The sequence below is a fragment of the Thunnus albacares genome, chromosome 12 (genome assembly GCF_914725855.1).
Source record: "Thunnus albacares chromosome 12, fThuAlb1.1, whole genome shotgun sequence".
NCBI lineage: Eukaryota > Metazoa > Chordata > Actinopteri > Scombriformes > Scombridae > Thunnus > Thunnus albacares.
Window position 1 is genome coordinate 29689336 of NC_058117.1, and position 12156 is coordinate 29701491.

Sequence of the window (12156 nt, forward strand, 5' to 3'; positions counted from 1 at the left end):
ACAGTTTGGCTCTAAACACGTTGGCTCCGAACCATCTTCTCTCTCCAATTAACACATTTAACTCAGACAGGACTGATTTAAAATGACCTGCAGTTGACACATTATTATTATTTAAAGTCCAACTGAATTTACTCGATTTGCCCAAATTTAAGACTTCGTCCTCTTTTCCTGCTCCTGTTTTTGTCAAAAGTTTTTCAAGATGAAACACATTTCCACACTGATCCTGTTGGGGAAAGTTTCTTTGAAGCCTTTTTTTTTCTGTTGTAAAAGTGAAAACTTCCATGAAAAGCAGAACATAAATCTCACATCTGTGTCGCTCTCTCCTGTCGGCTCTCTGAAGTGTCAAAATTACTTTTCTGTGACATTTTTTTCTTTTGTCATTTTATCTTTTTGAGCTCCTCGTCATCTGTCGAAGCGTCTGTTCCCGCGGTACAGGACGTCACTTTCACTCATCCTGAATTATTATTATTATTATTATTATTTCCTTTTGTGGCAAAAAAAAAAAAACTCCTGCAGGTTAAACTGAACTAACCAAACTCTCAGGGAGAAATGTGGTAGCCTAGCAACATTAATCAATCAATAACACTTAATTTATATGACACCTGCCGTACGAGTCGAATGCAATTCAAAGTTCTTCACAATCTGTCAATCAGATACAATAAATAGCAGAATTAAAACAAGGTGACTTCCTATTAAATAATAAAAACAATAATTAATAAGACAACAATAAAGGATAAGTAAACAGTAAGAGAACAGTTATAATAATAAAAGAAAATACGAGCAATAGAAGTAAAAGAATTTTACTTTAAACTTATAAAACAAAAAGTAAAATGTTGATCATTTAAGTAGCACAAAGACATCAACGTTTATCATATCAGCTGCAGTCCAACGTTAAATATTCAGTAGGAGACTGATATCAGATCCATATATGAGTTTAACCCCGTTGTGACTCGGTGAGGAAGATAATGAAGGTCTTGAATGTTGACAGTTTAAAATGCAGTGAACGTGCAGCATCGTCCTCTCAGACTTCTGCTCGGTAACGCCGACGAGCTGCAGAGTCAAATATCTGTTCTCCAGCAATTACTGGAAAAGGAGGAAAGAGAGAGAGAGAGAGAGAGAGAGAGAGAGAGAGAGAGAGAGAGAGAGAGAGAGAGAGAGAGAGAGAGAGAGAGAGAGAGAGAGAGAGAGAGAGAGAGAGAGAGAGAGAGAGAGAGAGAGAGAGAGAGAGAGAGAGAGAGAGAGAGAGAGAGCTGGTCTGTGAGGAGGAGGAGGAGGACAGTCTTCGTTTGATTTGGGATTATCTGTTCTTGCACTCCCGAGGCCTGAGGGATTAGCTTGTTTTTCTTTTCTTTTTTTGGGGGGGGGGTGATGGGAGGGAAGAGGCCAGCCGTCATGTCAGTGACCCGGGAGCTGGATTCACTGCGGGGCGTCCAGGAGGTGAAGTGAGGACAGATTAATTCACTTTGGATGAGAAGGAGTGTGTGTGTGTGTGTGTGTGTGTGTGTGTGTGTGTGTGTGTGTGTTTCTAGCCTGCTCTGTGAGTCCAGCGTTACATGTTAAAGCTTTTAAATGTGACTTTATCATCTGTGGATCCTCCTGCAGCTGCATACAACTTACATGTGTTAAAGGATAATTACACTTTATTTCAACCCTGGTTTATTTCCTGTAAATGACTCGATGCATCATGCTAACGCTGACTCACCGAACCCAACACATGTACACTGACAGTGAAAGCAGAGAAGATCGTCTGTGTGAAGTTGTTATTCTGTAGCGTCAACCAGACGGGAGAAGGTCTGCAGTGATTTCTCTGCCTGTTTCCTGACTCTGGAGGTGTGCAGGTCCTGGATGGAGGACAGGTCGGCACAGATAATGTTTTCTGCAGACCTGACTGTCCGTTGTCGTCTGTTCTTGTCCTGTTCGGTGGCCGATCCAAACCAGACAGATGGATGTGCAGAGAACTGGATCAGCAGCTCCTGAGGCAGGTTGTACTTCCTGAGCTGGCGCAGGAAGTAGATCCTCTGCTGGGCCTTTTTGATGACTGTGTTGATGTCAGACTCTCACGTCTAGGCCTTTTCCGTACACGTGTGCTGACTCGGTTTGACTGAAAAGTCTCCGTTTTAGGGGTTTGAAGACGCCGGAGTAGTGTGGACGCTAGTACAAGTTCTGTACAAGTTTCTGTCCTGGTTGTACAGGATCCTGTCCCCCCTCCTGTAGACCTCCTCCTTGGCCTGACGAAGCTGCCTGTAACACATATGTAAGATCCAGGTCCAGGTCCAGGTCCAGGTCTGTAGCTCCAGCTTTGACTCGTTGGTTGGGAGAAGAAGAACCAGACAGCAGCGCTACGTGTTCTTTAACACTGTGTAGCAGCGGTCCGGTGTGTTTTTATCCCCGGTGGAACATTTAATATGCTGTCTGTATCTCGGCAGTTCTCGGCTGAGGTCTGCACTGTTAAAATCCCCCCGAGGACGGTGAGAACGGAGTCTGGATGTTTGCGCTCCATGCTGGTTATCTGGTCAGCCAGGTGTTGTAAGGCCTCTCTAACGCAGCTGGGATGTAAACAGAATAAAAGAGGAAAAACTCCCGTAGTGAATAAAACGCTTTGCAGAAACTAGTCTGTAGGTGAGGAGAGCATCTTTCCTTCAACGCTGTGACATCTGTACACCAACCTTCATTTACCCTCGTTATAGAGACGGACTCACCCAGCAGTCGCTGTCCATTTGTTGGACAAAGAGCGAACATTCACCAGTAGTGATGATGGTGAGCGGTGCTGGGAACCTCCTGCAGCCTCCACAGAGCTGCTGCTGCTGCTGCTCCTCTCACCAAAACCTCTGGAAAAGTTTCTAGTTGTGTAAAAACCAGTGAAAAAGTTTATTGAGTGAACCGTCAAATATTCCACAGTTCTTCCCTGGTGAATGTTATATGACTGAAGACTGCACAAAAAACAGAAAAAAGTATGAGAGTAATAAATAAATGAATGAATGAATGAATGAACAGAAACCAGGAAGTCCACTCTCAGTAAAAGATGAATGAGTTTGAAGGCTTCTCAGACACACAGAAAAAATATAAGACAGGATTTTACAGCTTTTTTTTTTCCCCTCGGATGTTTTTCTTGCAGTTATAATGTTGGTTTGAGCCTCGGAGTCGAGCTGAGATGAAAATACGTATCTAAAAAACACATATTTGGATCATTCAGAGAGTTTACATACAGCTGCTTTGTTTATTGAACGAATTAGAAATGTTGTGTTCAGATTTGGAAACAAAAGAAACAAAATGTTGTAGTGTTTGTTCTGACAGAATAACTGATGTCCTCTCCTCTTCCTCCTCCTCCTCCTCTTCCTCCTCGTCCTCCTCCTCCTGCTGCTGTCTGGTTTTTGGGGACGTGTCGGGCTGTTTGGGATCCTCCTCAGTCATCAGGGCACCAAGCGGATCCAGGCCATGCTGCTCAGCTCCCTCATCATGGTGAGTCCTTCTCTTGAACTCATCTGTACTGGTTGATGAATGAAAACCAGTCTTTCACTGGTCAGATTAACAGATTGTTACATTAATTTAATCAGATTTGAACAGTTTAAACTGATGTTTTCATTATTGTAGAATCTCAAATGCAGCTTGATTTACTGTTTCAGTCCTGAAGATGTTTTTCTGACTGGAGGGGAATTTAAGGGGGAATTTTTTGGGTCGTCACAATTTTCATTTGACTACCAAGTGACCTTAAAAACTCACACGTGACCTTAACGTCCATTTTGACCTTTTTATTTTACTGCGTTTTCAGTTTGTGCTTAAAAAACCTGAAAATTCAAACAAGTTTTTATGGCTGGCTGAGGAGTAAAGGTTGGGGGTAGTGAACAGACACAAAGCAAATGTAAATATTTAGTGAATAAATGACGACGTACATGAATCACGTGACCTAAACGTCACTGAAGATGACTGAGCATCAGATCTGTGAGGAGCGATGATGAGGAGACTGTAACCTTCCTCACATCAATACAAACAAACAGATGTTTTCCATCGTTTGAGCTTTGACTGACTCTCTTTTAATGACGTCATCTCGCTGTTGTTCTCTTCTTCTGTGGTAGTTTAATAGCACCGACTGGAGAATTAGCGCCACCTGCTGTTGATCTCAACTTTTTATGATGATTTTCTAGAAATTATGTTAAAATTCGAGCTACATTTGGACTGAAACTTTATGTAAACTTTGCTGAGCAACAGCGATGTCTGCTGCTACTCACAGTAGATTATAGAAAGATACATCCCTTTAATTTCTATCAGATCAGCTTCATTGAACATAACTGGTTGAACTACAGTTTTGTATCTGACATGAAAGTATTGACTCACTGTAGACAGATTGATAACAGCTCGCAACACAGTCATATATAAATAAAGCTTAAACATTTAATCTTTAAACTCTTTTTGTTCTAAACATCCTTGAAGTGTCTCTCAGATGTTCAGGAGGAGAAAGTTTTAACATGTCTGGTTTATTTCTAATAAATAGAAGAAGAAGAAGAACTTCACTGTTGCTAATAGGACAAAAACCCAAGTTTAGTTATCAAAAATATAATGAAAAAAGACTCCACAATGGCCGATAGTGATTATGTAAGACAATATGAAGTGGAGACTGTGAATAAATAAGTAAATCAGTAGTTCTTATTTTATTCTTTTTATTTTGTATTTTTTATTTGATTATAAAAGTCTGTTTTAGTGTCACAACGGCATCGTTTGAGTTTCATCAAGTCTTCGTCATTAATTTTAATTTAATATCGTCCGGTTTAGACATCAGGCTGTCGAGGGTTAAAACACTTGAAGACGTTTCCTTCTTCATTATCTGCTTCAGAAAGGGACTCTCATCTCGCTGAGACGAGGAGGCACAGGTGGCACCAACACACCCAGCAGTGACACACACACACACACACACACACACACACACACTTCCTCTCTCCTGCAGCATCCTCGTGCACGCTCACAGAGCAATTTATTACAGCGTCTGTCTGTCCTCGTCTCCCCTCCTCGCCACCACCTGGCTTCTCGATGCAGCTGGAGGAGGGGTGAAAGGTCAAAATATTTATAACACATGCAGCTGCAGATGGGGTCGAGCTTGAAGGGGGGCGGTGGGGGGGGGCAGCAGGAGTGTGTGTGTGTGTGTGTGTGTGTGTGTTAGTTATGGTGTCAGTGTGACTGTGCAGACAGACAGATGTTTTAGAGCTGCTAGTCGGGGGTTGAAGGCTGCAGCTGAATCACTCGCTGGTTTTCATCTGTGAGGTGTGAATGAAACTGAAGGCGCTCGGCACAAAATCCACCCAGAGACACGGTGAGAGCGACAACAGGAAGTGGAAACGGAACACACAGCCTTTTAGCTCTGATGCTTTTCTTTGTTATCAGCACCAAACCTCAGGAATGAAACTCTTATGTTTCATCATCGAGTCGTCAGTAAAGACAGTGATGTCACTGACGTCCAATCAAACAGCCTCTACTCTCATCAAACGGAGGCTGTGATCAGCATTTTAACAACAGAGAACAAAAAATGTGTTTTTCAGACTGAAGCAGAGATGTGAGAATATGAAACGTCAAATATTCCCTCTCAGTCCAGTGTCTTCCTCCTTTTAGAGAAGAAACGCTGGGATATAAAAGCTCATATTTGTGTTATTAGCGACCGCGTGACCCGGGAAGCGTTTTCTGTAGCATGTGCTTGCTACAAATCAGAAGTGGTTAAGCCCTCCCGCTGTTCACACTGATCATAAATCATCAGATCACAGTCACGTACGAGGGGGAAAAGGTCAACATTTGGACACTTTCAGCTGCTTGTGAACGTAACCTTTAAGCTCTGTTGAAGCGGTGTTTCTCAACGACCCTCCCTGTGGATTAATCGCATCACGCTGAGAGAATCTCCTCCCCCCCCCCCCCCCCCCCCCCCGCCGCCGCCTCTCTCTCTCTCTCTACCTCAGGTAACCTCCGGCTTTAAGTCCAAGTCCATGGCAGCTGCGTTGCCGCCTCCCTTCCTGGATCCTCTCTTCTCCATCTCGCTGATGGAGGACAGCGAGCTGAGGCAGCTGGTGCTCGAGATCCTGCACAACATCATCGATCGCCATGACAACCGTGCCAAACTGCGCGGCATCAGGTACAAAGTACACATGTCAGCCTGTACCGTCTTATTATTAACGTGCGAGTCGACCTGCAGAGCGTTAACCTGTATGAACGCTTCTATACTAATACAACTTTATTGATTGATTGATATTAACAGTGAGCTGCATCACTGCAACATCATAATAAATGTTCCTCGTTAGATCACAGAGCAGAAGATTAAAGGATGGATCATTTTCTATATGTCTCTTATTTTCAACAAATCACAGGAACACGTCACCCAGTGCAGCGATGAGGCTCACTGACGTGTTTTTAATAGTTTTTGGACAATAAAGGAGGAATAAACATGAGATTTGTTGATAATAAGTAAATTATAAAGAATATCCAGACATATCCTTAAAGAGAATATAGATACATAATCTCTATATGTACGTAACACCAGACAGACAGACACAAAACACACTGTTGTACACCGAGAACACAGAGTTTATACGTCTTATAATATGATAAAACACAATGACCAGCAGTGAAGTGACAGAAAATATTTAAAAGAATTAAAACAATAAAAAGGTTTTTAAAAAATCAGACGTGCAAAGAAGGCAAAGTCCATAAATTAGATCCAATTAAATAAAACAAGTTTATTTATTTGTTTGTTTATTTAACAGGGACAGTGCACATTAATAAACATTACGTTAGCCAAGAGGCTATTTTTCATCTGTAGTCTCTGGACAGACGTTACAGATTCACCCTAAAAACAGAATGAATGAGAATGAGATTGAAATAACAAAGTTACTGATGCAGAACATATATAATATTAATAAAACACATCCTTAAAACATGCAACACAGAGACTCATGACACAAGACAATAAATACATGAAGATATGAATGTTAATAGAAACATAAACTGAATAAAACCACATTGAGCTGCTTTATTAGACACTAACTAGAACATGCAGAAAACATAAACAGCTGAATAGTATTTATCTCACTATCAGTCAGTGTTGCACATTATAGTCTATGAAGATATTATCAGGTAAATAGATTTATTTGTGCGATCACTGGCTCTAATAACTCTTCATATATACAACACAGAACTAAGTTTAATGGCTTAAAATGAAGAAGAAACTTGAACCTTTATTTCAGATTAATTACATATTTCAGGGGAAACATAGTTGATATAAGGAAATCTTTGTGTTTTCTCCTTATGAGATCATTAAACATGTTATTATTTATATGTTCAGAGTGAAAACTGATTTTTCTTGTTATGACAGTAAATTAATTTTTTGGTGGTAAGAAAATGTTCAGAATGATTTACATGTGGTTCAGTCGGTTGTAATCATTTTAATATTGCTAATTTGACACCTGCGTTTGTAAGATACAGACTATAGTTTTAGTTAATTAGGAACCAGTTTCACATGTAAACAAGCTGTAGACGTCCTGCAGAAGACTGTTCATGATTCTTTTGTTTCCTTTTTGTTGACTGGACTGATTTATGATTTAGTGTTTTTGTCTTTGATACAGAATCATTCCCAACGTCGCAGCACTGAAGATTAAAAGAGAGAAGATTTCCAAGCAGGACGTCGCATTTATGAAAAAGGTAGATTTATTATTATTAATTATTATTTATTTACAGAAGTTACTGTGGATTAAAACATCAAAGAATATCAAAACATTCATTGAAAAGTCTCAAACTCTTTTAATTTAGAAACACATTGTGACTCTTTTACATGTTTACAACAGAAATAAAAAATTATCAGTAAAAAAACAAAAATAATCTTAATCATAGTAGGAAGAAATGAATCAACTGCAGGTATCTGTCAGGAAAATGTCTCAAGACTGCAACAAAACGTAGAAATAACAGCAAAACTCACATTTTAAAGGGGAAGTCGACTGATTTTACACATCAAAGGCTGTTTTCAGGTGTTTGTAAGTAGTTTTCAACAAATATATTATGTTATTCAGTATAACTAAAGCTCAATATAACTAAAGCTCATAAATATAGTAGAATAAAAAGTACAATTCTGAAATGTCAATGAGAGGATGTATAAAGAAGATTAAAAGGGTTGTAATTGAGTCAATATTGTACTTATAATAATAAAACTACTGGAGATACTTCATCTTCATCGCTGTAAATTGGATCCAAAGTTTACATAAAATATTAATTATTGGAGCTTTTAATGTAAGATTTAAGTATTTACTTCATCTGTAAAAGAGCTTTCAGGTCTAGTTGAATCTTATTTATTTTCTGTGTTTCTGCTCTGAACTGTGAGGAATTTATTCCCAAACACAGAAGATCAGTTTCTTTAGATGCTTAATTGTTTTTCGGGGCATTTATGTGACAGATATCATGTTGCTGTTGTCGGGAGAAACGTTTTATTTTTCTTATTTAAAGGGGAACTCCAGTGATTTTCCACCTCAGCGTGAGTTTCCAGGTGTTCTCTGTGATAAAAGGAGAATAAAAGCGTTTTGTGTCTCCAGACGGAGCTGCTGCTGCTGTGAAATCTGATAAATTATCTGAAGTGATCTGTCGTCCGTCGGGATTGAAGACTACAAGTTTGAAAAATGAAAAAAGATCTGGTGATGCGGAGTCAGAGAGAAGTTATCAGACCTCCTCGTCTCTGCTGGAGGCTCGCAGCTGCAGGCTACGTTAGCCGCTACTAGCATAACACAGCAGAACTGTGACAGCAGTGGATTGTGGGTAATGTAGGCATCTGCTTGTGACAAAGGAGAAAAACGCGTGGAGTAAAAATGACAAGTCTGACACATGGATGTATAATAAGAGCTGGATAGGGTGCCGCAGCTCAGCCCTGCAGCCAGTTTTTCCCAGTGGCCACTGGCGGTATTGCAGCGAAAAATCCTCCTGCGGCCCAAAAAGGATTTTCCACCATAGACCTCCATTGTAAAAGAGACGCCTGTAAAACTGTTGACAGGACTCCTCGAACTGCAAACGACGTCAATTATGACTCTTTCTATTATGAACTTTTGATCCATGGAGGTTTTATATTTGTAAAACTTTCCTCAAGCCGAGAAAAGCGATTTAAAAATCTGTGACGTCATCACAATGTAAAGTCTATGGGCCGAGCTGGAGCTTATGGGCGGAGCCAGCGGGGAAACACTACTGCACATATTCAGTGGGCCGCACAACGCGGAAGCAAACCCGGACGCTGGAAACTTTTTTTGGCGTATGCACCAGGTGAGCAATTCCTATAGGACTGAATGGGCGCCATTTTTAGTCCGGTATCCAGCTCTTATAATACATTGATGGTCCGACAGTGTTAAAGGAGGGCAGTGCTAAATCGGTGGAGTATTCTTTGCGTTTACAAGCTTCAAAATCCTCGTCCAATGAGGTCACAGAATTTATTGACCCTGACAACACATGACATTTCCAAAAAAAAACAGTTTAAGTTGTTCTCCTGTGAATCATCACACCTAAACTGTGACCTTTTACCGGCACGTCAAACACCTGAAAGAACAGTCGCGGAGCTGGAAACCGACACGACATCATCGTTCAGTCCTCCGGCCCGTCTGTTATTAATTCTCATCGGCTGTCAGAGGTCATTAATGGCGTCTGATTGAATTCATTAAGCGGTGAATAGAAATCAGCGGCCTTCACTTTCCATCAGACTCATGAATGCAACAAAGCAAACGACCCGACAACCTGCGTCTTTATTTCATCTGATGAAGAGGAGGAGCTGCGACGCGGCCGGTTATTTTTAGGCTGATTCAGAGTGAATGAGATTAATCTTTTCAGCGGACGCCACTGTGGCATTTTCATTTGCATTTTATAGCACCGTAACATTTTCATTTATATGATGAGGAGCGGAGCTGTTTTAAGTGTTATACAGTCAGAAACAGGGCTGACAGTTATTTTCATTATTAATCTGCTGATTATTTTCTCAATTAAACTGTTTTTCTTTTTGGTCTATAAAATGTAAAATAAAAATAATGCATCCGAAACATCCTAAAACCCAAAATATAATCAGGTTTATTATCACAGAAGACAAAGAAAAGCAGCAAAGAGAATAACTGGAGAAAGTTTGTCTGTTAGTTTATTTTTAGTTTAATGATCAAAATAGTTGCCAATTATTTTTCTGTTGATGCCTAATTTATTATTAAACCAATAGTTTCAGATCTAATTTAGTTCCACGATGTTTCCAAGACAAAAAACGAACAACAATAGCAGTAGAAGCAGAAAAATGGAAAATATATTTAAATATTTTTATTGTTCAGAGATAAATCTGAGGAACAATTCATTGATTTACTAACAAGTTTTGTGATAAACCTTATTCGTGAGACACACGGCTGAACTGGGTGACATGTTCCTTCATCACCATGAACACACACACACACATACACACACACACATACACACACACACACACACACACACACACACACACACACCGTCCTGCTGCCAGAAACACTCACTAGAGCACCAAATGTGGATTCATCCGCTGCTGAAAATAGTCCCCAACTAATGCACCGTTTCCTCCTGTTTGTTAAAAACTGCAGTTGTTTTAGGAAATTACTGAAAAGATAAAAATGAAACTATATATATGTGAGGTGTTAATTTTGGCACCTAATTTAGTCTTCTGATGAAAATTAGTTTCAGTCAAATTGTTGCTATTTGATTTCTGTTAGTTTTAATCACTAAAGATGTTCTAGTCTTGTTTTCATCGTGCACCTTTAATTTTTATGTCTTCTAAGCATTTTTGAGGTTCCAGCTGTCGCCATCTTATCTTAGTTGTGTACAGTTACCATGGTTACAGGTTAGTGTAAAAGGTTTCCTTGTTGACACACACACACACACACGGTGTTCGTGTGACTCTGCTCTAATGATAATGTGAGCGTTGCTGTGCTGCCTGAATGTTTTCACAGTTTATCAGCTGTTATCTTGCTGCTTCTTGTTTTACTCTCAGTGGTTTGTAGATGAATTTAGTCCATAAATCTGTAACGCTTGAGCAGAAACTCAGCGAGCAAAACGCTTCACTCTGTCTGATCGGGACCTAAATCGGCTCCTGAACAAGAGATATGATGATTGGCTGCTGGAGGAGATTTTTACTAATCAGCAGCTACAGTGAATGTAAATCCACAGACGCTGCAGCTCGTTTTATTTGTTGATGAAAAACATAAAACATTTTGTCAAAGTTCTTGTTTTTATTGTGGGGGGGGGGGGGGGCACGTTCAAAGCCTCCATCTCTGAGGGAGCTGCTTGAAGCTGCGATGAGAAGATCATAGCTGATGATGATGAAGGCAGGTCTGACTGCAGCGTCACACAAACAATAACTACTTTCAGTTGACTTCAAACCATCAGACGACTCAGTTAAAGGAAAGCAGGGTCTTAATCAGCTGTTTCGGCACATCAACCTTCACCTGTTTGTTTATTTTTTTAATTGATTTGCCAGATGTACAATAGCTCCTTAGTAACAATCCGTATTTGTTTCCTTCCCTCTCTCTCCTCCAGCATGGCCAGCAGCTCTATCGTCACATCTATCTGGGCTGCAAAGAGGAAGACAACGTCCATAAAAACTTCGAGCTGCTCTTCACCACTCTGGCCATTATGACCATCGAGCTGGCCAACGAGGAAGTGGTCATCGACCTCATCCGGCTCGCCATCGCTCTGCAGGTAACCTCGTTCACTGATCTTAAACCAACAGTCAGGAGCCCAAATGAAGAGTGAAACATGTTTTTCTTGCTGTAATCATTCCTCCTGTTCATACTGACCATCACCCTTCATAATGACCTTGGCCTCCATCACTTCCATTGAAAGCACATTTGAAGGATCTTTTAACATCCAGTATGAACAGGAGGAATGATTACAGCCAGGAAAACCTCTTTCACTGCTCAGGTTCTTGGTGTTTTACCTTTATTAAACAGTTCAGAGATGCAGAAAGGAAAAGAGAGAAAGAGAGAGGAGGTGATTCAACCAGAGGGTTTTATACCAGGACGCCTCCAAAGTTATGAGGTATAAACAATATAAAATTGTCATCAGACAAAAAGAACACACTGAAGCTCTAAAGAAATCATAAACAGAGGAGGACATTGTGAATTAATCAGTGAGTGGAAACAGTCATTTGCTTCT

General features: G+C 40.3%; 1 protein-coding gene across 2 annotated transcripts in view; it reads left to right on the plus strand.

Moving 5' to 3' along the window:
* efr3a (EFR3 homolog A (S. cerevisiae)) overlaps positions 1-12156 on the plus strand; it is a 156020-nt gene that overhangs the window by 122528 nt on the left and 21336 nt on the right. For both annotated transcript variants that reach the window (XM_044367676.1, XM_044367677.1), the window contains exons 13-16: positions 3408-3459; positions 5937-6109; positions 7596-7671; positions 11539-11700. In XM_044367676.1, the coding sequence (XP_044223611.1) occupies positions 3408-3459; positions 5937-6109; positions 7596-7671; positions 11539-11700 (463 nt within the window). The remainder of the gene's footprint in view (positions 1-3407; positions 3460-5936; positions 6110-7595; positions 7672-11538; positions 11701-12156) is intronic.